The following is a 26,500-nucleotide window of genomic DNA, read 5'->3' on the forward strand; positions in this document are numbered from 1 at the left end:
TAAACAACTATATTTCTCCCTCACTAGGCAACATATAAATTCCATCACTTCACTACAAAGGACTCCACAGTTCTGAAAAACTTTCACCCAATCTATCACTCAGTTCCAATGCAGAGTCAAAACTGGGCGAGTCATCAGTGATAGACTTTTCCTCAGTCCCAACTTGCGTCCTATGCACACTATCATTTCCTGAAGGCCTGGCAGGGCCAGCCAGCTGACAAACCTGCCTTGAGCTACACACACCTGCACCAAGAGGCCGAGACTTGCTTGCTCTGGGGATGGACTTGAGACAAGACTGCCAGTGAGGATGAAGCTCACAGGGAGAGTCTACCACATGCACCTGAGGGGAGGGCAGCCAGGGGGCATACCTTAGGAGGGAGTGGCCCATGCCTGATGGCACTGGACTAGAGGAAGCAGAACGGGAGCCAGTGCCAGAGTGGATGGCTGAGTCAATGGAGATGGTCATGGGAGCATTGCAGAAGGGAGAAGCAACCATGTCTTCCATCCCTCCAGTGGTAGACATGAGCTCTTCTTCCAAGTCCAGCTCCAAGGAGGAGTGGTCTGGCAGGAGCTGGTGCCTGCAACACAACCACAATGCACTCATGGGAACTACCAGATGCTATGTCCTGTATATATTTTTTGTTGAACAATTAAACACACAATTATATTATGCATTATGTAAAATATCAAAGGGAAAACTGAATTAACAATTTTCTTTCACAATGTTACAATAAAATTGTATGGAGTTCCTAGCAGTAATAGGAAGAGAGCTTTTGATCAGTCTTCACTTAAGTAACTATTTTTTTTCCATCAGCAAGGTAGTATGAATCATCTAACCCACCTTCCAAACTCAATCTTATATTCCTCAAAGCCTTCAAGCTCAGTCAAGCTGCATGTCCAAAAGAGATCAAGAATCAAAATCCAATATGAAGAAATTGATCACTGAGAGAGAAGGTAGCCAGAAAATACATGTATATCAAGTCACATGAGAATACATTTCTGGCATGTGTAAGAATAGCCATAGATCAATCCTGTGTTGATCTGCCACTTATCAAGAGGCTGCTGTACTTTACTGAAAATGGTTTGTTAGTGAAGATCACTGAAGGAAACTCAAGTTCCACTCATATCGGTGAGGAGTGTAGAATTTTCATGATGATGATGATGATGATGATGATGATAATAGTGGTGGCAGCCACACTGAATGGTGAAACTTTAGGCAGTGATGCTTGTTGACCCCAGACAATTGAAGACAATGCCTGCCACAAGAAACTACTCATAATTGAAAACAAGGGAAACTTTTCCCAATTATATGTTTAATTATGGCTCAGTTTAATATGTTTTAATTTTCATGTTGCCTAAAAAATCTAGTTTTTCAGTCTTAACTTTTGTTTTATTTAACATGGGCTGTCCTTCACCTTAGCAACACAGTTGGTATTCTATTCTACTTAGACATAATACATAATAAGAATGATACTCAACTTCTACATAACTAGTGGTAAGTATTTACCCAATCTTCTTTATTAAACTTCAGTACCATTACTTTGTGAGGTGGTTACCATCAAGAAAAAAGATAATTTAAACTGGTAAGTATTGGTGATAGTGACTTGACAGCCAGTGGTGTGAGACAGGTGTTAGCAGCAAGTGTTGTGCTTACCTGTCCTGTGTGCTGGGTTGGAACGCATGCTCACTAGAGTCTTGCAGTGGTACCTCATCCTCATATTGGTGCAGGCAATCATTGTCCCACTCCAGGGAAGGCATGGCATCATCCTACCAGCAAAGAAGTAGTAAGTGTTATAAAAAAAAAATTCCCTCATAACCCCCACCTTGCTGGTTACAATTTACTACTTCCTTTTATCCCACTCACTGACCTTCATCACTTCAATCCTCTGATCACCACTCAGCCTATACCTTCCAATCATTTCTCCCATCTACTCACCTACCTCACTCATCATTCAGGAACAATCAGTTGCCTGCTCTGCTGCTGCCCACCAAACTGAGTCATCCTTTTACCTATGCCACATCAATCCCTCAAGGAACTAGGGAGGAAGTGGGGCCAAGCATATTTTAACATACTGTAATTACTGTCAACAATAAGACTGATTCATTCCTTTACATATGCATACACAATACACATTTTTCCATAGTAAGAGGACATAACCTGGCCAGAATTAGAAGAATGCAGCCACTATATTTTCTGCACATAATAGGAGGTAACAAAAAGGGTTAGTGTGGAAGATTGGAGACCTCCTCCACCATAATTTTCTTTATAAAAAGAGATATGATATCTTGCCTCAGCCATCTTGTCTTTAATCCCTAAAGGACCAGTGGTGGTGGTGATTTTTGTCTCACTATGACCAGCCCTCCAGCACTAAATGTCAAAAATAGCATGTTTTCACAAACACCTTAAACTTTGCTTGCAATGGAAGAGCAAACCAAATATAATTTTCACGCATTATTAACTCTTCCACTTTCCAACAATGCCATCCAAAAGTCTTGATGTGCATTTGTTATAGACAAACAACAAGTTCAATAAGAGAGACTTTTAGAGGGAGTGAGTCATTTGCCTGTCATGTGTCTGTTTTGTCTGACTGGACATGGCTAACACCTAATGAGCCTGACCTCTTTCCATGCATGCTAAACAATTTTATTGAGTACCCTACTGTAGTCTCATTAGATGTGTAGCAAGTGGTCAAGTGCAAGCAGGTAATATGCAGTGTTGAGGTGTGAGGGCAGGAGGGAGAAGGCAAGGAATCAGAATCAATCAGAATCAGAATCACTCTTACTGCATTTGACCATAGTGAGAGCAGGGCAGAGACTGAGAGATTAGCCTTATTAGCTCACAGGTAGTATTACCAATGACTGAACTACAAAAATTGTTAGTGTAAAAATCACAAAGCAGTTATAATTGGCACTGATCCTTGCCTGGTAAAGCAGCTATAGCCACCCCCAGTCCTTTATGGGTTAATAAGGATATCAGCCAGTCATATGGATGTAAACAGGTACACTCCACAAGTAAGGCATTATATTTCTTCTCAAGAAATATGTTATTACTGCAATAAGATTATGATGGTGGTGGCTGAAATCTTAGGTTAATCATTCAACTGTAACATCAAAAGGCAGTAGTAGTACATTTTTGTCATGAGGTGAGTTTGCACTTTTATACATGAGCCAGCAACCAAAGGCTTCCTGGCCTAGACCAGCCCTGAGTCACTGCATAACTATCCTATAGTAACCAGGTGATCATCAGCATCCCAATGAGAACATAACAAAAGTCTTCAATCCTGTACAGTGGAACCTGTTTTCGTGATTAATTCATTCAAAAAAAGTTTCACGAAAACTGACTGTATGAAAACTAAAGCAATATTTCCCATAAGAAATAACATAAATCCAATTAATCCATTCCAGACACCCAAAAATTAAAAAAAAAAAAACATTTTATATATAATAACTATTTCACATACAGAAAAACAATGAGAAATATAAATGACTAATGAAATGGATAAATGAACATTTAGCATCACTTTTTATCTTTATTGAAGACTCTTGTTGGTGTATGGAAGACAGCAAGGAGAGGAGAGGGAGGAGGAGAGGTTATTGTTTGAAAGAGGAATCTCCTTCCATAAGGACTTCAGGTATCAAGGCCCTATCTGTGGTTACTTCCCAATCTGGGGTTACTTCCCTTCTTTGTTTTTTCATTGGCACCTGGACCAGCTTGATTCCTTGATTTCTTTTTCTTTACCAGGATGGAACTGATCATTGATGCAGACTTCCTGTACATACTGGCAAGACTGGCTATGCATATGCCACTTTCATACTTTGCTACAAGTTCTTTCTTGAATCCTTTCATGTTTCTCGCCTTCTTTATCAAAGGGCTGGCACTTGGAACTTTCTTTAGTTCCATGGTGGCTTATTTAGCAGTTGCACTCAATAAACAAGCACAAAAACAATGGATTATTACAAAATGTTTTGGATGAATGTGCAGGGTGATGCTCACTCAACAAGAAATAAAGGCAGACTCACAAATGTGTGGGATGCTTTGTGTGGGTGCTCAATTCTGGGAAATGAGTGGCCAAGTCATGCAGGCAGGCAGATGAGTTTGGTATGGACCATTTTCAACTGAACAAAAACCAAGTGGTTGTATGAAAACTGGGACAAAATTTAAATGAAAAAAAGTTCTTAAAAAACAAATCATGCAAAAATTATGGCATATGAAAACCGAGATTTTACTTTGTCAGTGTATCTGTGCATGTAGATTACAGAGAGGTGCAGAACTGTGTTTCTTTTTTGGCATATGTGGAGGATTACAAAGGATGAATATGAAATACGAGTGACCATGGATCAAAACTTATGATTTAGAAATATGAATGTCAGCTATTTTTATAAGCACTCTTTTGCCAGACAAATGTCCATTTGTTCTGCTACCTGAAAATTTGCACTCAAGCCTTTCTCATCCCACCCTTCCAATCCACTGGTCCTTCAAATTATGTGCACAAAGAATAAAAATAATTTCAGAAAGCAAAATCAGAGATGTTAGATTTATCAGTGGTACGTGTAATGTGAATTTTGCGTAATTTGAATACTACGTTCTCAAAAACAGTAATGATAATACTGTGGTTCTGTTCAAAGAGAAAGTATAAATGAGCTATCTCCATAGCAACTTACAGAAATCATTAGTATAAACACATAACACACAATATCAAATCAATATACTGGTGTAGCACATCTTACAAATACACAAACTAAAATACATTTATAAGCTAAAAATAAATTAATTAAAAGAAGGAAACAGGACATGCCAAACCTGTTCTATCAATAAGGACTGCTAAGCCAACAGATTAATCCACAGGCATTTGGGTAAGCAGCAGCTTACTGCAGTCCAACTCACAGGTATTCAGTGTACTTAGTTGTTCATATGAACCACACACATTTGTTTAGTAGCCTTGCACATATATACAAATTAATGGAGATTTTTTACAAGATGCCTTTCCATGTAAGTTACATTATATTCCAAACTAAGAAATTACTGAAGTGCTAATTAGTGAAGTTTTATTGTATAACTTCATTTTTCATGCAATTCAAATTTTTCATTAATAATCCAGACCTACATTATTCCAAAACTGCATCATTTAAACTCACATAAATCAAGAGGTCTATGTATATTCATATCTCCATTAAAATCTCCCAGATGTGGAATGAGCACAGTGTTCTGCATTATGCATCACAGGATAGTGTTGGGAAAAAATCAGGGACAGTGTCAAAGCCAAATCATACTCAAGAATCCAAACATTTCATAGTCACCCTTTCTTACCTGCATGGAAGCATGGGATGACTCAGCATCTTCTGATGGCAGTTCCTGCAATTTGGAGAGTGCTGGGGCCTTGGCACTGGTCCATCCATGCTGGGGTGAGTCCCACTCAAGGGACCCTTCAGCCTCTGACCCTGAGACAAGGTGGTTTGAACCGAGGGAAGCATCAGCTGCTCCACCTTCCACCACTTCTGAGTCTGATGAGGTATTGGGTCTGGCTGGGTGGAGATTCAATCTGAGATTGGCCCTAGAGCGGTGGGCAGAGAGGATCTCCATGGCTGAACTAGGCCGCGACTCTCCTGAACCCATAGAATAATCTGAGAAGGTGGTCTTAAAGCTGTATGGGTCTGGCCTGGCCACAAATTTAGTAACTTCCTCATCCATCTCTAGCATGGATGACTTAAGGTCATCCAGTTCATGCTCAATATTATTGAAGCAGGTAAAGGTGCGGCTGGCCAGATCTTCCTGCACCGACACATCCAAGGACATCTCTGAGCATTCAGATGGTGCCAAATCTGACACGCCAGACAAATTTGAACACACCGAATCCTCTCGTTTGAAGAGCCGCCTTGATCCCTGTGGCATGGAAATCAGTTCAGAGAGACTGGAAGTAATGGATGCATCCCTGGATATGGAGCCTCGGGCAGCACGGTGCCGCATTTTGTCCATGAGGTCACTGAGTGATGCACTGGAGATGTTCCCACTAGGAAGGGCCTCCTCTCCCTCTGGCTGCTCCCTGAAACACAGACAACCGCAGGCATCATCCCTACAACAATACAGCTCCCAATAACATCACTACAATAAGTAGGGGAGAGAGAGAGAGAGAGAGAGAGAGAGAGAGAGAGAGAGAGAGAGAGAGAGAGAGAGAGAGAGAGAGAGAGAGAGAGAGAGAGAGAGAGAGAGAGAGAGAGAGAGAGAGAGAGAGAGAGAGAGAGAAAGAGAGAGAGAGAGAGAGAGAGAGAGAGAGAGAGAGAGAGAGAGAGAGAGAGAGAGAGAGAGAGAGAGAGAGAGAGAGAGAGAGAGAGAGAGAGAGAGAGAGAGAGAGAGAGAGAGAGAGAGAGAGAGAGAGAGAGAGAGAGAGAGAGAGAGAGAGAGAGAGAGAGAGAGAGAGAGAGAGAGAGAGAGAGACTAACCTTCCATCAGCAAACCAGGGGCCATCGTAGTCTCCCACTCTTCCATGCTGAGAACCTCGCAAATGCCGCCTTATTCTGTCAATCTTAAATAAAAAAAGAATAATATATTCAATATTCATCTATCTTTTTACTTCCCTACTACCTACTTGTGAAGGGAATGTTATAATTAGCATACTTTAATTTCTACACCATATCTGAACTTTTCAAAATAAAATGAACTGCATGTCAACAACCACTCAATTGTACCATTCAGTTTTCTAATAATAAGAAATAAGGCTCACTGGTAGTCTTGATAATGAAAATGACACTATTAACTACATATCCTTAAAAAAAATATTGATCATAGATTTAATGATGAAATGCTTTTTAACAGAATTCTTTAATTCCATATCAGATGCAGGAAAATAAATGTTCTGTTATAAAACACAAACAAATAATCATGGCCCTTGCAAAAGTAACTTCTGGTATAGTAAGTGTGTGCCTTGTTGTCAAAGACAAGCAGCTACTGGTGTGGTGTGGCTTCTCTTTACCCGTGAGGCACAAGAGGTGAAAAAACATTTACCACTGTCTATCCCCAACTGATTTCGTGATTTACTAAACAAAATAATGAAAATGCTAAATTTTTTAATGTATATGACTGAAAATCTGTGACTTTGCATAGCTATATGAAATTTCAATTAACATTTACTTGATTCTATAAGATGACTTAACAACTACCAAAGAATTACAAGATATGAAAGCTGACCAATATATACAAATATGTAAAAAATATCCTCTTTGATGCATTACACCTAAATTACTATGTCAAGTGCAGTGTCAGGACTGTCCATGGTGGAGAGTCACTAGCCCAGTGGTTCTTAACCTTTTTTTGGCAGTGACCCAAAATCCTGTCTAGAATGACCAAGGCAATCCATATACTTTCATAAACACTCTTTTTAGTTAAAATTCAAATTATATTTAAAAGGCAAGAGCAGATATAAGCTGTTTTTTTTTTTTTCCAGCTCAGTTAAACTGTCTGTCTCTATGATAAAGATATTGATGACTCATGAATTGTATACACAGGATTTATACTTTGATAACATTTTGAATAGGTACATTGGGGAAAAATTGTGCACATATCCTTGGCAACTGACTGTAATGGCTTGGCAACCAAACTTTGGGTCATGACCCAAGGGTTAAAAACCACTGCACTAGCCTATTTTGCCCACTGGAAACATTGCCTAAAAGGAAGTCATCTAGTACTTGTATTTAATTAATGAAAATAAAGGAAAATTTTTTTAATTAAACAAAATAAATAACCACAGGTTTCATAAAAAAGAAAAAAAAGTATAAGAAGTTCACTGCAACCACATACATAATACTGAGCCCACTTACCACTTCCTCAGAGTCAGGTGTCTCAAGCTCATAACCCTGATGAGAAGCCAGCCCATGACCCCGCACTGCACCCCTCACATACTCTGGTGAAGACTCTGAGGAGAGCCATGCTGCCTGCTGGTTATGAGTCACTGCTGCTCCTTGGCCCACACCTTCATTTGGTGCCCTGATGAAAAATAACAAAATAGCTAAGAAGCACCACATGGAAATTCACTACAAAAAACTTAGGTGAGTTACATTATACCAACATAATTCCTTCTGCATTATTACTGATATTCAAGTAGATACTATTACTTCAAAATATCATGCATTATAAACAAAGAATGCTGAATCAAAACTGCAACCTTCAATATCTTTATTGACTAAAAAACAATCTTAATTATAAATAACACTTACCTGGCCTCAGCCTTGTGCCTGCGACTGTTTATGGAGCTATGGCGAGAACGAGGTCTGGGAGAGCACTGTCTGTAATTGACCTGAAGACCAACCAAAGTGGAAGAAAGTAATTTAAAATGTAGGAAATATTATGTGTCATATTCCACAGTAAAGTTACGATGCACAAAAAAAAGTCTTACACTGTACTTTACTACATCTTCAGAGTCCATGTCCAATAACATGAGGTAGGCATCACTGAAATGAGATGCAACAGAGTGATGTATGTAACACTCATTCACTACTACTAGGAGTTCAAGGCCTAAATCACTAATACCCCTTTCACACGATGCCACCAGTGTGCCACTGGTGATTGCCACCAGTGACTGCCACTGGTTACCTCCCATAGTTTGTAATGGAGCCTTTTGTTTGAGGCCACCATGGTGGAGCAGGAAGATAACTGCCACTGATGGTGGCACATGGTTGCCTTTTGCTTGCAGTTACCTGACCCTTTCACGCAACACCAACAGTGGTGGTCACAGGTGGCATGATGGGAAAGGAGCATAGAAAAAAATAAATAAATTAAAAAAAAAAAAAAAAAAAAGCACATGATTTTCATGAGAGGTCCCTTCAGTCTCACTCATTCCCCTCAGTCACCTGATTCCTCTGTAGCTCCGAGGCACGGTGTTTTCTCTTAACCAATCTCTTGGTGCCAGGAAACAGCTCGGCATCTGACTCCCCATCTGTGGGAAGGCTGTTCTCACTTGAAGACCGTGCCTGCAATACATCAAACCAATAATGTTAATTTGAAATTTCTAGGCTGCTTTGCAACATCCCTTTTGTAGCATATTAACTACTTCAGGAAGAGTATGTATCTCAAAACAAAAATGTCAAAATGTTTTTTCTATTATCTACAATTAACTTTTTCTGTGGTATCTTAGTCTGTAATTTCACTGTCAAGAATAAAAGGGAACAATGATATGTACCACAAGTCTCAAGAAGCTCTGTACACTTGTTAAATGGTATCATACAGAAATACACACATCTGCACAAAAAATGTCTATTAACAAATCTGCTTAATCAGTAAATTATAATTTTATCAGTATTATGTATACAGTATATGTATACTGCATCAGGCCTTAAGTCCTTCTTATGGATAAATTTTATTCATCTGTATTGGCTTGGCTCTAGCAAACTAACTGCAACATTTCAGTGAAAATATTTCCTCTACACACACACACACACACACACACACACACACACACACACACACACACAGTACCATATAGATTATTCAGTGTCTGCCTATTGTCTTGAGCTCACCTTGTAGTTCAATGATTATCTATCAGCACAATGAATATTCCTTAACTTTAGGATAACACTACAGGTGTTGTGACAATGATTTTTATGAAATCAGATTCATAAGGCAGTGAAATGGTCATGTTCATTAGATAAGTTTATCATGTGACAGTCTTTATATAGAATATTTTGCTCATTTGGTCTGTTTACAAATCATGTTCCCAGCTCAACCACAATCCTGCATCACTCCTAACTAATAAAAGAACAGATATAGGAGTTACTGGACATCATAAAATTCAAATAATCTCAACATAAAACCAATTTTCTTGATTAGTCATTATGTCTTTTAAAAGTTACTATATATTTCTTTCAACTCATCAAAGGCTACTAAAATCAGCATGACCACACTACATACATGCTATAAACACCACTGTCCCAACATAAAGCTCACCCCATCATTAGCAGACAGGGAGGCACTGGCATCAGCAAGGTAGTGTTGGCCGCGTGCCTCACTGGTGCTCGCCTCGCTGAAGTCTGTGATGGGTGTGATGGGTGTGATTGGTGAGCCATCTTCCAGTGGGGCTTCAGCACATGGACTGTCTGGCCCGAAGTACTTCCCCTGTAATAGTTATGCATGGTTATAATGTGTACCTCTGAGTGTGTGTGTGTGTGTGTGTGTGTGTACTATTTATATTTTTTACATTTTTATCTAAATCATAGCACTCGATGTTTCTGCCATTCCATCACCATATTCCACTTCCTCAACAACAGTATCATCTTTTACCAATATCATCACTCCTCCTCCCTTTCCTTTTCTGTCTCTCCTCCATGCGCTATATCCTTCCTTTGTAAATCCCAACTTTATTTCCTCTTTTAGTTTGGTTTCTGTTAAACATACCACATCTGGTTTATTGTTCTTTAAGTAGTCTTTAAGTTCCAATAGGTTCGACACCAAACCATCAACATTAGTATACATAATCTTTAAACTTCTGCTTGATGATCTTGTGTGGCATCTTTGTGCCACAATTTCCTCACTTTCATGTCAACAACTTTCTAGGTGAATCTTCTTATTTGTTCCTGTGTTCTATCCCTTTTTTTTTTTTTTTTTTTTTTTTTTTTTTTGTGTGTGTGTGTGTGTGTGTGTGTGTGTGTGTGTGTGTGTGTGTGTGTGTGTGTGTGTGTGTGTGTGTGTGTGTGTGTGTGTGTATTTATCTAGTTGTATTTATCTAGTTGTACAGTAAAATCCCTCTTATCCGGCATTAACGGGACCGCCGACATGCTGGATACTTGAATATTGCCAGATACTTGAATAGAAGTGAAATTATGTCCACAATCACCACCCTACACTCACGCATCTTACCATAATAAAGATCAGCTGATCTTAATCAGCAGCTGATCTGATCAGCTGCTTAAGTGTAAACACAACACGCTTCCTCTTTAATACAACTTTAGGCATGATGAAGGCATCAGGCGATAAACAGCGCACACGCAGGACTGAGACACTGAGTAAACACAGTGCAGTGGGCCGCGGGTGGCGCGAAGCAGTGCGCTCTGGTGGCGAGGGGACAAAGTATGCCTCGCGCGGGAATTTTAATCGATTTTATGAGTACACATTGATATTTTATTGATTTTAAGGCTCGGGGAAAAATGTGCCGGATACTTGAAGCTGCCGGATACTCGAATGCCGGATGAGAGGGATTTTACTGTATTTATCTAGTTGTGCTTTATGGGAAAAGAGCTATGCTCGTGCTGTCCCATCTCCATATCTTTTAATATCCAACTTAGCCTTGAATCCATGTATACTTTCTGCATTCACTATCTCCTCATCCAGACTGTTCCATACATCAATACTTCTATATGGAAAACTATACTTTTTGATGTCTCTTCTACAAGCACTCCTCTTCAGCCTCTTCCCATGTCCTCTAGTGTCCCATGTATCACAAACCATTAAGCCACTCTGGTCCACCTCCTCTACTCCCTCATATGCTTTATATATCGCAATCAAGCCTCCCCTTTCTCTCCTCTTTTCCAACGTTGGTAGATGTAGCCTTTCCAGTCTCTCTTCATATGACAAGTCCCTGATACTAGGTACCATCTTCATAGCTGCTCTCTGAACTCTCTCCAACTTCCTTATATCCTTTTTCTTGTATGGTGACCACACTACTGCTGCATATTCTAGTCTAGGTCTTATCAGCGACACAATCATCTTCCTGACCATCTCTTCATCCATATATGCAAAGGCTTGCCTTATTCTTCTCAACAAGTTATAGGTTTCTCCTGTAATTTTGCTAATGTGTCTCTCCGGGATCAGGTTCCCAGTCACTGTAACACCGAGATCCTTTTCCTCTTCTGCTCCCTCAACCTTACACCATTCAGCACATAATTTTCTTGTACTCTTCTTGTACTTTTTCCAAATTCTATTACTTTACACTTCTTTAAATTAAATTCCATTTCCCATCTATAACTCCACTATGATATCTTGTTCAGTGTCTTCTTGTAATGTTCCACAGTCCCTGCACTCTCAACTTTCTTCAGCAACTTTGCATCATCCGCAAAAAGGCTCATGTAGCTGTTCACACTCTCCATCATATCATTTATATAGAATGTAAACATGATTGGTGCAAGTACTGAGCCTTGAGGTACTCCACTTATGACTTCCCTCCATGATGATTTTTTTATCTTTTACCACCATTCTCATTTCTCTGTTTGTCAAGAAATTTTTCATCCATCTCAGCAGGCCCCCCCTTAGCCCACCATTATGCTTCAACTTCCACAACAATTTCCTGTGTAGTACTTTATTAAAGGCCTTCTTCAGGTCTAAATAAACACAATCTGCCTATCCATCTCTTTCTTGCATTATATCCACCACTCTAGAATAAAAACTCAGTAAGTTTGTAACACACAATGTCCCTCTCCTAAATCCAAATTGTTGCTTTATTATCACTTCATTTCCTTCTAGGTACTGCATCCATTTATCCTTCACCAATCTTTCACACATTTGTGTGTGTGTGTGTGTGTGTGTGTGTGTGTGTGTGTGTGTGTGTGTGTGTGTGTGTGTGTGTGTGTGTGTGAGAGAGAGAGAGAGAGAGAGAGAGAGAGAGAGAGAGAGAGAGAGAGAGAGAGAGAGAGAGAGAGAGAGAGAGAGAGAGAGAGAGAGAGAGAGAGAGAGAGAGAGAGAGAGAGAGAGAGAGAGAGAGAGAGAGAGAGAGAGAGAGAGAGAGAGAGAGAGAGAGAGAGAGAGAGAGAGAGAGAGAGAGAGAGAGAGAGAGAGAGAGAGAGAGAGAGAGAGAGAGAGAGAGAGAGAGAGAGAGAGAGAGAGAGAGAGAGAGAGAGAGAGAGAGAGCAAAACACACACACACACACACACACACACACACACACACACACACACACACACACACACACACACACACACACACACACACATGGTTTTAGATGTGATGGTACTGCACAGTGCTGCATCACACCAGATGTGAGGTTGAAACACACTTTTAGGAATGTTGATGAAGCTTTCACTTTTGCCTTAGACATAACAAAAACTTTTGTTAGATTGGCACGAAGCTTTGATTTCCAAACTACCCTCCTATGGCTTCTATCCTTCTCTCAGTAACTTAATCTCAAGTCTCCTCTCTGACCATTCTATTGCTGCTGTGGTAGATGGTCATTGTTTTCCAATGTCCATTAACAATAATGTTCAGTGCCTCAAAAACTCAGTTCCTTCATCTATCAACTCTACACAAGCTTCCAGATATCTCTTCTTCAATGACACTCAACTGTCTCCCTCTTCTACACTGAACATCCTTGATCTGTCCTTCACTTTTAATCTAAACTGGAAACTTCACATATCATCTAAAGCTAAAACAGTTTCTATGAAATTAGTCATTCTGTGTTGTCTCTGCCAGTTTTTCTCACCCCCCACCAGGTGCTAACCCTGTACAGGGGCCTTATCTGTCCATGTATGGAGTTTGCTTCATGAGTATGGGAAGGGGGGGTTTCACTCATATAGCTCTTTTAGACATGATGAAATCAAAAGCTTTTCATCTTATCAACTCCTCTTCTCTAACTGGCTGTCTTCAGACTCTTTCTCATTGCCACAATATTGTATCTCTTGCTATCTTCTGCTTTTTTCCATGCAAATTGCTCTTCTGATTTGCATACCTCCCCCTCCTCCTGTGGCCACGTTGCACATGACTCTTCTTTCTCTCATCCCTATTCTGTCCACCTCTCTAATGCAAGAGTTAACCAGTATTCTCAATCATTCATCCCTTTCTCTGGTAAACTCTGGAACTCCCTGCCTAGTTCTGTATTTCCACCTTCCTCTGACTTGAATTCTTTCAAGGCATCCTCTTATTTTTTTCCTTTTCTATCATTCTATGTGATATCTCTATGGGAACTGACATTAAGTGGGCCTTTCTTTTACTAAAAATTTTAGTTGCTCTTGGCCAGTGGCCCTCATATAAAAAAAAGAAATGCACACACACACATTGGCATTATATACAATATTTTTTTTTTTTCAGGAAATATGATATATTAAGCTAAAGAAAAGTTAATGCCTAGGGTCACTGAGCAAAAGCTCCTATACAGACCTCGAGTATTGTTCTACACTAAATGGCAAACAAAACAAAATCATTCAAAATAAGTTAATTATACATTCACATTATGTACATCTATATGAAAAGGATACTTAAATCTATACAAACATACCCATTCCATTACCAACTTATACAATACTCTTACACCTAAGCAGCAATATATATTGTTAACTAAGATATGTATTCATTATAAATTCTATGATAGAGATTTTTCATGCATTTCTTAAATTCAGCAATTGACAAAATGGTCTTAAGGTCTTCAGGCAGTTGGTTCCAGTCTTGCTCCTCTGACAAGGATACTGTGTTGTGCATGTGTTCAGCACAATGGTATTCTTAAATTCATAGGTCTTCTTGTATCAAAATTTTGATTAATCAACTGAAGACCACAGTCTATCGAAAGCATATGCAGAGCTTTATATACAAATAGGCAAGTCTGTAGTGAAAGAATATTTGGTAGTTTAAGTAATACACATTTACAAAACAGGGGAACCGAGTGAGCAAATTTAGAATTGTGAGACATTATTCTGAAGAGATTCTTCTAGGTAACAAAAAGGCTGTCATCATGTTTTATAGGCTCCTCCCCAAATTCCCTAACAGTATGTAAAACGAGGGCAAGCTAAAGATAAATATGTCTAAAGATATTACTAGTAATGGAATTTCTGACTTTATACATAATATATGTTAACCTAGAGATCTTTGAAGCAATGTTTACTATTTGAGATTTCCATAAAAGTTTATTATTTTGTTATCAATAATTGTCCCTAAGAAATTAAATTCATTTGTTTGGCTTAATAACTGGTTATCATTAGTAATACATACTAGAAGCATGTTTATCATTAGTGGGGTGAGATAACATGTACAATGTTAAGCATTAGTTTATTGCTTTTAATCCTGTTAGATACGTTTACAAACTCACAATTCAACATGTGTTCATGTTCATGTACATTTTTTCCCTGGGTGAATATGGTGGTGTCATCTGCGTACAGTAGAAACTTTATTTTGTCAGAGCAACAATGTCATTAACATTGATTTGAAATAAAACTGGACCTAATGTATCAGTTGCATCAGTCATAACAATTATTATATATATTCATCATTCATATATTTCATTTCACGTACACTGTCCTCACAAGGCCAGCCAGTTTACTTTAACCTTTCTCCGTCCTATCATCCTCTCAAGGGAATACCTTCCTTACATTCCTGCCAGTCCTTAAGGAAAACACCTTCATTGCCTTCCTGTCATCCTCCCTGGCCATTGGCCAGAATAATGACCTCTACCACTGGTTCCTTCACCCCATTTAAAGAGATGATTGGCTATTCCTTCATCTCAGATTTTGAATCCTGATAAATTTCTTTCACATAAATAGAGCCTGTACGGGTAGCTAGAGGGAATTCCAGTCAGTTCTATGAAAGAGAGCACATCAGTTTAGTTCAGCCCATCAGAGTTCAGATCAGGGAGCCATACCAGGGTGGCTGTGTGTACAAGTGGCTTTGCCTTGCTCTCTGAGTTTTCTCTGAGTTTTGTGGTTTATTTTTCTTGCCTGTGTGCTGAAATACCCTGAAAATGGTGATGAGCGCGTGTGGTTCATGCGAAGAGAGTGTGGCGAACAGGCAAAGGGCTGTGGCATGCGAGAGATGCATGGCCTGGTTCCATGTAGCCTGTGTGGGCATGAGGGAGGCCAACATGAAGGCGCTGGGGTTCGAGCTTCTGGTGTTCCTCTGCAGGGAATGCCTGAGCAAGAGCCTCAATGAATGGAGGAACCAGGATGAAGAAAAAGAAGAGAGAGTGGAGCAGAGCACCCAGACAGAAAACCTGATGAAAGAGGCAGAAGCACAGACGACGAAGACTGAAGAAAGAAAAGACCAGCAAGAAGTGGTGGAAGTGGCCAGAACAGACAGACGCCCAAGGAAGAAGAGAATGATAGTCAAGAAAGCCCCAGTACGTGTCATTGGAGACAGCATGGTAAGGAAGACTCCCGACTTTGTGAGAAGGGAAATTGAGTGCACCAGCATGGGAGGTGCTAAGATCCAAGACGTCAAGAGGAAAGTCAAGGAAGAAGTGCAAGAAATGGAAGAGAGAAGCCTGCTAGTTGTCCAAGGAGGAGGCAACAACTTAGTAGAGGCAGGTGCTGAAGACACAGTAAAGGAAGTGATAGAAGCAGTGAGGGCAGCAGAAGAGAAGATGTGTGTGGCTGTGGTGGGGGTCCTGCGGCGCCCACGGGAAGGAGTGCAGTATGAGAAGGTTAGAAGAGAAACGAACCGCAAGATATGCATGGAACTCATGAAGGTCAAGATGGAATGGATGGCAGAGAAGATGGGCAACGTGAGCTTCCTGGACATGGATGGGATCCTTGACCAGGACAAATTCTTCGGGAGAGACAGGGTCCACCTCAACCACAACGGGAATGAGAGGCTAGGACATCGACTGGCTGAGTGGATGAGGGCGAGGCAGGTGTGTTGTGTGGACGACGCATGACGAGGAGGACCCACTGATGTCAGCAAACATGAAAAAAAAGAGACTAACCAGGCAAGTAAATGTGTGAAGATTGGCTGTATGAATGTGAGAGGATGGGGTGTGGGCAAGTTTGAGGATGTATGCAAGGAGCTCAGGGAGTGGAGGTTCGACTTAGTCGGGCTCATTGAGACTCACCTGAGAGATGATGTACGAATGGAGGGATGCGAGTATGTTATGATTGGAAAGGGGCGTAAGGCACAGGAAACACTGGGAGGAGGTGTAGCCCTACTCTACAAGAAAGAAAGAGGACTGAAAGTAGAGGAGATTGATGTGGGGGAGTGTACAAGTAGTGAGGATGTGCTTGCAGTAAGAGTGGAATGCATGGATGGTCGTGGCAGACCAGAGAAGGTGGTACTGGTGGTAGCGTACATGACTGTCATGGGTGAAAGAGCAGAGAGGGAAAATAGGAGGAAGTATGACATACTTAAGAAAGTTGTGAGAGAGCATGGAGAGGAAAGAGTGCTAATTATGGGTGACATGAATGCACATGTGGGAATACTGGGGGAACAGGTGAACAGGAATGGTGAAATGCTTGGAGAGTTTGTTGATGAACTGGAGCTGGAAAATCTGAACGTTACTTTGGCAGAGGGGCGGGTGACTTGGAGTGCAAGAGAACAGGAATCGGCAATTGACTACATGTTGGTGAATGGAAGAATGCGTGAAATTGTGTCGCACATGTGGATAGATGAGGATGGTTTGGTTGATATTGTGTCCGATCACAACATGCTGGTTGTGGAGTGCTTGATGCAGGGTGGGAATGAAGTGAAAGTGGCAAGTAAGAGAAAGAAGTGGAGACTGAGAGATGTAGGGTGGGAGAACTTTCAGGTTGATCTGAGTGAGAGAAGCTGGGACGACGAAAGTGTGCATGACGTGGAGCATCTGAATGAGAAACTGGTTGAGGACGTGAGGGGTGCTGCTGAGAACCAGATAGGGTTTGTGAGAGTAGGTAGAAGAAAGAATGTATGTAAACCATGGTGGAATGATGAAATCAGAGCGGCTAGGAAGGAGCGAAAGAGAATGAGTAGACAGTGTAGATGGCTGAGGAAAAAGAGGCATGAAAGCGATGAGACAGAGAATGAGTATCTGAATGCATGGGCAGCGTATGTGAAGCAGCTGCGGTTGACGAGACGAATGATAATGAATGCTAAAGTGAAGAGTGAAAGGAGCGTGATTCAATCTTTAAGGGAGAAAGGTATGGAAGGTGGCCATGAATGGTACAAGTTCATGAGAGGTGAGAATATGTCAGGCAGTGTTGGTGTGGAGAGTCTAAAAGTGGAGGGTGTAGTTATAACAGAGAAGGATGGAATCAGGGAGGCAATCAAAGGGTTCTGGGAAGAAGTAGGTGGGGTAGGTGAGATGTTTAGTGTGAGAGAAGAATGTGTAACACTGGAAAGGAAGAATGCAGATGAACTGGATGAAAGAATCAGTAGGGATGAAGTGGAGAGGTGTGTGAGAAGGCAGAAGAATGGCAAGGCAGCAGGTCCAGATGATATACCCTATGAGTTCTACAAGAATGGTGGGGAGGTAGTGATAGACAGAATGACTGAGTTATTCAACCGAGTGTGGGATGAAGAGAGAGTGCCAAGAAAGTGGAATGAGAGCCGAGTGTGTCTGTTGCATAAGGGAGGATTTAAGAGTAAGAATGAGCTGAAGAACTACAGGCCAATTGCATTAGTGAATACAGTAGGTAAAGTTTTCAGTGCAGTGTTGAATGAGAGACTGTGTAAATGGATTGAGAGAGCTGGAGTGCTGGGTGAAGAACAGAATGGTTTTTGTAGGGACAGGAGAGCTGAGGACAATATGTTTGTGGTGAATGAAATGATTGAGAAGAAAAAGAAGGATGGGGGTAAATTGTACCTAGGTTTTTTGGATATAGAGAAAGCTTATGATAGAGTGAACAGAGAAATGTTAGGTAGAGTCTTAGAAAAGATTGGATTGAGTGCAAAGATAGTTAATGTAGTGCAAAGTATGTATGTGGACACAAGAGCTAGATACAGGCTAGGAGACATAGAAACAGACTGGGTGAAGAGTGAGAGAGGAGTTAGGCAGGGCTGTATATTGTCACCAACCCTTTTTAGCCTGTATACAGAGGAGCTAGCAGCCAGGATGAGAAGAATGAATGTAGGGGTAAGTGTGGGGAATGATAAAGTATGTGTGCTCCTTTATGCAGATGATGTAGTTGTTATGAGTGAATCGGCAGATGAGCTTCAAAGTTTGTTGGATGTAGTGGATGGCTATGGTAAAGACTTTGGAGTAAGGTTTAGCAGTGAGAAAAGCAAAGTAATGATTGTGAATAGGTCAGAGGATGAAAGTAATGTGGTATGGAGACTTGGAGAGAATGAGTTGAGACAGGTGCTAGAATACAAGTACTTAGGGATGTGGATGAGTCCTAGTGGGTGTGCAAAGGCAAAGAATGAAAAGATAAGTGGGTAGGTCGATTGGGAAGCGCGGCAAGGATGAGAGCAAGTAAGTATGATGTGTTGAGAGAAGTGTGGAAGAGTGTGGCTGTGCCATGTATAATGTATGGTATGGATGTGATTGCATGGAATGAAAGTGAAATTGATAAGTTAGAAGTGGGCCAGAACAAAGTAGCAAGGATGGCACTGAGTGCACCGAGGTGCACAGCAGTTGAAGCCTTGAGAGGTGACATGGGATGGAGCACCTTCAGAGAAAGACTGACAAAAGCCACACTTAGGTACAAGATTAGGCTTGAGAGAATGGATGATGCAAGAATAGCAAGGAAGGTGTACCTGTGGAATGAAAGTGGAAGCAAATGGAGGAAGAGATGCATGAGAATGACAGACAGGAATGGATTGCAAGTTGTGTGGGCAATAAGAATGGCTGGTAGGAATGAATGGGATGTGAGAAAATGGAAGAATGAGATAGACAAAGAAGTGAAATGTGTGGGACTGAATGAATGGAAGAATGAGATGGAAAGAAAGAAGACCCTGGAATGGTACAAGGAGAAAGAGGCCCCGAGGTATGAAAGGTGGTATGATGGAAGCCTGGGCGGTGATCTTCTCTTCCGAGCGAGGGCACAGTGTATGGATGTGAATGCAAGGAGTTACAGGTGGTCTGAGTCCCGCAGCAAAGTGTGCCAGATGTGTGACATGGGAGAGGATGAGACGGTGGAACATGTGGTGCTGGAGTGTGTGAAGTATGCCAGAGACAGGAATGAGATGATGCAAGTGATACTGACTGAGTTAGGGCATGATAGGAATGAAAGAGTGGAGAAGACAGGAAAGGAATGGATGGTGTTGTTGCTGGGACTGTGTAGAGAGGCGAATGAAAGGATGATTGAGGCGGTGAAAGAGTTTCTGGAGAGAATGTGGCGTGCCAGGTGTATGAACAATTAGGATAGAGGATGCTGTTCGTTTCTCTTTTTTTTTTTCCCCTTTCTACAGGAGTTGCCGATCCAAAGGCCTGGCTCAGGAGTGATCCTGTGCCACCTGTACCATCAAGATCAAGATCAAGTGGGAATTATCCTGAGTTGGTCTCAGGTAGAAATTTGTTCCTTAATTATGTGTACTAGCTCAATTTATTTGTGAGTTAACACTATTATCAATATATCCTGTTACTATATAGAATAATTGTGTTTTCGACCCCAACACTGATCTGGTATTGAGGTAATTTCTGGTGTGCTGTGCCAAGGTAAGGGTTTTGTGAGAGGGTTTATTAGCTGGCGATTTCGGATAGGTCGGGTAGGTATTCGAGGCCTTTAAAAATCGAGACCTTTAAAACTTTCTGTGATCAGTGTAACGTCCACTTTCTTGGAGAGATAACTGGGATCGTGACAATATATATATATATATATATATATATATATATATATATATATATATATATATATATATATATATATATATATATATATATATATATATATTTATTTATTTATTTATTTATATATATAATCAGAAGCTGAAATTAAAAATTTTCATTAAATAATATTTAGAATTTCTTTATATTTAACATAAAAAGTTACTTTCTAGAATTGGCTATTCAAGGGAGATAAAGATGGTAGAATTTGTTGCATTTTATTTGAGTCTACGTAAAAAGTCAAGTGATTTAAAGTTGAAATTCAACATTCCATTAAATACTATGTAATATTCCTTTACATTTGACAAAAAGAAATGACACAGAACTGGCTATGGAGAACAGGAGCCGCCTTATTGTATTGAAAACAGTAAAATAAGTTTAAAAGCTCGTTTGTCTATTTTACCGGTACTGGCAAAATAGCCTATTTCAGATAAAAAAATAAAAAAATAAAATAAATAAATAAATAAACTGCTACTATTATTGCTAGGCTACTGTGTGTGTGTGTGTGTGTGTGTGTGTGTGTGATTCTACTACAATCATCTGCTGTTGTTCTCTCTCTCTCTCTCTCTCTCTTGGGTTAAGCTGTAATAAAAATGTAGCAGTGAACGAAGGAGCAAGTGGTCAGTCGTCAGGTGTGGTTCAAAGTAAAATGTGTGAAGAAAACTACAATGTAAAGAAATAAGCTCATAGTTTGAGAGCAAAGCAGAATATCAATAGAGAGCAATGTAGGGCCACCTCCACATATCCATCAGTCAATGTGCATCACGAGGAAGACCCACAGTACACCATCACAACTGTAAGATGACCTGTGTCGTGTCCATGACTGTCCGGCTGTACGGTGTCTTGCCAAATCTCTCCAGTGTCCAAATTTCTCCCAGGCGAGTGGCAACGCCACTGCACATGCGCACTTTATTGAGGCGACAGCATCAAAACACCACCCAGGTATTTTATATATTTTCATGTATCATCAACTACTTTTGAGGTTTTATTGACAAATTACCATTGCTTTATTGCATGTGGCTATGTTAGGATACGAATGGAGCAAGTAAACAATAGTAGTGAGTAATAACAGAGCAACAAAATCTCCCTGTACAAGTGTCAAGTTCTACCACCAATGGAGCTGTCCAGGCTTTGTTTATAAACAAAAGGTGGACGGCTGGTCCCCTATCTCTGGATTTACGGCTAGTGTTTTGAAACACAGAGAGGCATATTGTTTTATTTATTTTTTTTTTTCATAAGAAAAGTGTTCATAAAATCAAATATACCGCTATATTTTGTAAAAAAAAAAAAAAATGTACACATTATATTGTGTAAGAAGTGTAGTCGGGAATCAGTGCAGTGCAGTGCAGTGATTAAAATTGCATTACACAATGATAGAGGTTTGTTCACTTGGTTTGATGATCATAGAAAAGCTCTTACTGTAAAAATACCATTTTTGTTATAAATCAGGAGTTAGTTTGTAGTAATTACTGTTGCAAGATATTCTCTTGATACATTATAAACATGTTTTTCTCAGCCAAGGGCACAAAGAAATCATCCGTTCTTCATTAAATAACCTTTCCCTATCTTGGAACAATTCCCCTTTTTTCTCCTCCCAAGATAACTGGGAGCCCCCAGTTTTTTTTTTTTTTTTTTTTAATGTAAAATTTAACATATGAACATAAGAACATTAAGAAAATAAGGGAAGCTGCAAGATTCCACCAGGCTTACAGTGGTAGTCCCTGTGTGAAATATACCTACCTATTTCCACCTATCATCCCCATCCATAAATCTGTCTTATCTACTCTTAAAGCTCCCTAATGTCTTAGCACTAACAACTTGATTATTGAGTCCGTTCCATTCATGTACCACTCTATTCGAGAACCAATTTCTTCCTCTCTCTTTCTTAAACCTAAATTTTTCAAACTTGAACCCGTTGTTTGTTGTTCTGTCCTGGTTGCTGATTTTAAGAATTTTGCTTACGTTCCCCTTGTTATAACCCTTATACCATTTAAAGACTTCTATCAGCTCCCCTCTTAACTTATGTCTCTCTAAAGAACGTAAATTTAAGTTTCATGCTCGCCTCATAAGGAATACTCCTCATCCCCTGTATCCTTTTAGTTATTCTCCTTTGTACTGATTCTAATAGACCTATATCCTTTCTGTAATATGGGGACCTGAACTGCACAGTGTAGTCTAGATGAGGTCTGACCAGCGCCAATATAACTGTCATTTCTTGTTTTGCCCCGCCACACTAAAGGAGCATGCAGGGCTGGGGATATGACCTGCCAGTCAGCCCCACAGAGAAACACCACTACCCAACGCCTAACTGGGGTATTTGCAATATATGACATCTCTATGGTGTCATATAGTGCTCTGCTCTGTCTCCCAGGATCTTTAGAGTGCCACCGCACCACTGCAGTGAACCAGCTCCACATGGCTGCTTCCCCAAGGGTTCACGGGTTCTCCAGGGCCCAGGAACATGCTCTGCATGCATATCAGGACCCTTTGTCAGGCATCTTTTCTGATGGAAACTATTTCCTTCCTTCTTTGCAACATCTCCATACAGGGCCTATTTAATCTCTAAACTGGACTTGTCTTCCCCATAAATCTTCAGCCATGTTGACACTCAGACGCCTACGGATAACTGTGTTTATCAGCAAGTCTTTATTTGTATAAAATCGCTTCTGAGCATGCGCAGTTCGCGGGAGAACGCCTGCATATAGCCGGACACTCACAGACACAACACTGGCGTCATGTTCGTTGCTGTCCGCTCTTTGTTTATAAACAAAACCCAGACTGCTGTGAACACTTTATGGGATCTATTTCATCCCTATGTTTGGCTAATCTTTTAACCAAGTCTTCAGCCATGTTGTTGTGGACAACAACAGACATATATTTAGGGAGGGCCTGCACGCAGGAAAGTCCTTACACATTCTGCGCATGTGCAAGAGTCTCGCCTCGTGATTGGTGCAAGAAGTCTCGCCTCATGAATGGCCGCTACCTTCACATCAGCTAACTTAACGTAACCTAATCTAAGCTAACTAACTTAACCTTACCTAACCTAAGTAAATCTAAACAAAGGTTGCGCGCACAGAGAACGCTGGTCTTCTCGCGCAAGAAACCAGCGCCGACAGGCACCAACCAGCGCCAAGAATTGCACCATATAAACAAGTGTGCACAGAGGAAGCAGGTTCGAGCTTGTCGGCGCAGGCAGCCAGCGTCAACCAGCTTTCCTGTTTCCCCCAAACCATTCTTGCCTGCTTTCTCGCGCGAGTAGATGTCTGTTTCAGGATGGGTATCGAATTACTTATCAGCAAAGTATTTGAAAAACCACCATTGTGGGATAAGAGAAATAAGCTCCACACAAACAGGAATGTCATTGACAAGCTGTAGGCAGAAGTCTGCAAAGAACTAGACTGTGAAGGTGTGTGTGTGTGTGTGTGTGTGTACACAGTACGATCCAAACATACTTGTCGACAATAGTGCAGTGAATTATAAAGATGAGTTAAAGAAATATTTCTTTTTTCCTGTTCAGTTTTGCATAAGTGCTCTCAAACAATATTAGCTCATCAGACAATGAGCTTGACATGTTTGTTATACAGCTGATGAATCACGACTGACTGATAAAACTGCTCTACCATGTCCCTCCCTGCGCTGGTCAGAGCAGATTACCTTTATTACCTTTATGCTCACTTACCAGCACCGGAAACCAGCGCAAGTCCCAACCGATCGGCGCTGGTTTCTCGCGCGAGAAAACCAGCACTTTTTGTGCGCGTACCTTAATTAACCAAACCTAACCTGAGTAACCTAAACCTAACCTTACCTTACCTAACCAAAATAATGTGTTATTATAAATATGAGACCATATCCAGTAATTTGGCACAAGGTTGTTAGGTTAAGGTTTAGGTTAGGTTTGGTTGGGTTAGATTAGTTAGGTTAGGGTTGGCTTTGCTGATGAGAAGGTGACAGCCAATCACGTGGCGAGACTGCTCACACATACGCAGTGTGTGTGGAGACTTTCCTGCGAGCAGGTCTCCCCTATATTTATTAACATGGTTTTGTTTGTAAATATTGGATTCTGAGCATGCGCAGTTCGAGGGCGGCAAGCCGCGTACAAGAGGACAGTTAGGAACACAAGTCCACAGCATGGCTGAAGACTTTGTTAATAGATTAGCCAAATATAAGGATGATATAGATCCTATAAAACGGAGCTACGAACATGACACTGAAGGACCGTATGTGTTGATACACTGATCATTAGTCACTGGAAAGGAAGGAATGGGTGCTAAGGGTGAGTGGAAACAGTGTGGCAGAACACACACACACACACACACACACACACACACACACACACAGTTCTTCTCTAGACAAAAGTAACTTCCAACACCACAATCAACGGTCACTAAGCCTCCAACGCGTCTGTGGCAGCCTGGTAGCCCCTCATCAGCGTCAATCACAGTCAGCCACAGGACATGACCGCAAGCGCTGGGCTGCTTACGTCACGCCCATGCCGCAGGTGACCTACTAAAGCACTACTTGGGACCTGCCCTGAGCCTCATGCAGGGCCAGGGCAGGAAATCACACGGGGTTAGTTAGAAGGTTAGATGAAAGAGGAAGAGGGCAATAGTACTGACCAGCACCAGTCGCCGCACGTACTCCCGCGACAGGTCCAGCAACAGCTGTAACGACAGTGGTTGTCACAGTCAATAGTCACACACCTCGGCTCCTCAGTATCTCAGTACTGGTATTCACCCACACTTGTTAATTTATTGCATTATCATTGTTATTTATTTACTTATCAATTTTAAGAAATATTATACACCAGCAGTGATGTGCGTTATGATGGACGACGGGATAAGCTCTGCTCCATCATTGGCGTCCAACATTAACGACGGTATGTAGTGCTTCAGGAACTGCTTTCTGAATGGTACATGTTATGATAAAGGCGCCCTATTTCAGCATCAATAAAAAGTACAAGACGTAGTGTTGTGCTCTGTGAACCAGCTACTGTAGGTCAATAAAAAGCACAAGTGATGTGCTCTGTGAACCAGCGACTGTGCTGCACAGGCTTGTGCCGCTAGAAGCAGAAACTTGTAGTAACAGTAAATAAATAGATAAATAAATGAAAAAGATAAATAATAACTAAAGTGTAAGATGCCATGCAGCACTACCAAGCAGAGCCTCTGTGTGGTCACAGTTATGCTGCCACAACTTAATAAAATGACAGCTCTTTGGTCACAATTTGCCTATGGCTACTGCCAGAGCATTTGACCTCGCACGCCATCACGGTCCAAAACATGACTTTTTTTTTTTTTCTGTGAGGAAGCAACATCTTAAAATACTTCATTCTTAAATTAATACTCCCATCCCTCCAAAAATGGATGTTTGTGTCTGACATTTAATGACCTTCATAGGTGTTGTGAAGGAACACGTCTTCCTTAAAAAAAAAACTGCCGGTGTGGCGCTCGTTTCCTGTTGCACATGACGATAAAAATTGTCTTTTTTTTTTTTTTTGCCTACTATGTGACCTGTTTCAGTCTCTACATACGACTGTTCGTGTGTCACTTGCTACAGTCACTGGGACGGATTTAGCCTAATTTCACAAGTGTGGCGGCATGCTAAAGACCTCACAAGAAGAGGATGAAATGGGCCAATGAAGCCAGAGCTGATTCCATCTCATTCCAGCCATTTTGAACAATTGATGTTAAGATGTTAAAACGTATACGGCGACGTGTTCATTACCATCGTGAACTAGTTGTTGACTGATAGGAAAACGAGGACACCTCCTTTCTATCTTACCCATTAATGTGACCTTACCCAGTCCAGATATACTCACGTGGATAAAAGCGGGGTCCTCATCGTCGATTTCGTCAGAATCCTGCACGAGGTCCTCCTCCAATAAGGAAGCAAGAAGGCCTCGGGGTCGTCGTTGCGCGGGCGAGGTGGGGGGCGTGGGAGGCGCTACACTTGGGGTGCCGGCACCGCTTCGCCAGTGTTCCCACAGCTTCCAGCACACCAGCGACCCCACGCCCACTAAAAAAATGACGCTGCCCGCCCGTACTGCAAAGAGGGCAAAAACAGCATAAGTTATCCCTTCTATGAATAAAGC

General features: G+C 41.0%; 1 protein-coding gene across 9 annotated transcripts in view; it reads right to left on the bottom strand.

Annotated features, from left to right (window-relative positions):
- The window catches only part of LOC135110202 (uncharacterized), a 130,236-nt gene that overhangs the window by 30,870 nt on the left and 72,866 nt on the right, over positions 1–26,500 (bottom strand). For 6 of the 9 annotated variants that reach the window (XM_064022242.1, XM_064022244.1, XM_064022239.1 and 3 more), the window contains 11 exons: positions 26,228–26,451; positions 25,026–25,070; positions 9,935–10,102; positions 8,842–8,961; positions 8,209–8,288; positions 7,813–7,978; positions 6,439–6,521; positions 5,309–6,041; positions 1,655–1,767; positions 842–889; positions 369–578 (listed from right to left, as the gene is read on the bottom strand). In XM_064022242.1, coding sequence (XP_063878312.1) covers positions 369–578; positions 842–889; positions 1,655–1,767; positions 5,309–6,041; positions 6,439–6,521; positions 7,813–7,978; positions 8,209–8,288; positions 8,842–8,961; positions 9,935–10,102; positions 25,026–25,070; positions 26,228–26,451 — 1,990 coding nt within the window. The remainder of the gene's footprint in view (positions 1–368; positions 579–841; positions 890–1,654; positions 1,768–5,308; positions 6,042–6,438; positions 6,522–7,812; positions 7,979–8,208; positions 8,289–8,841; positions 8,962–9,934; positions 10,103–25,025; positions 25,071–26,227; positions 26,452–26,500) is intronic. The other 3 variants (XM_064022243.1, XM_064022241.1, XM_064022240.1) reach the window with 2 other exon arrangements.

This window comes from Scylla paramamosain, chromosome 20 (assembly GCF_035594125.1).
Source record: "Scylla paramamosain isolate STU-SP2022 chromosome 20, ASM3559412v1, whole genome shotgun sequence".
Classification (NCBI taxonomy): Eukaryota; Metazoa; Arthropoda; class Malacostraca; order Decapoda; family Portunidae; genus Scylla; species Scylla paramamosain.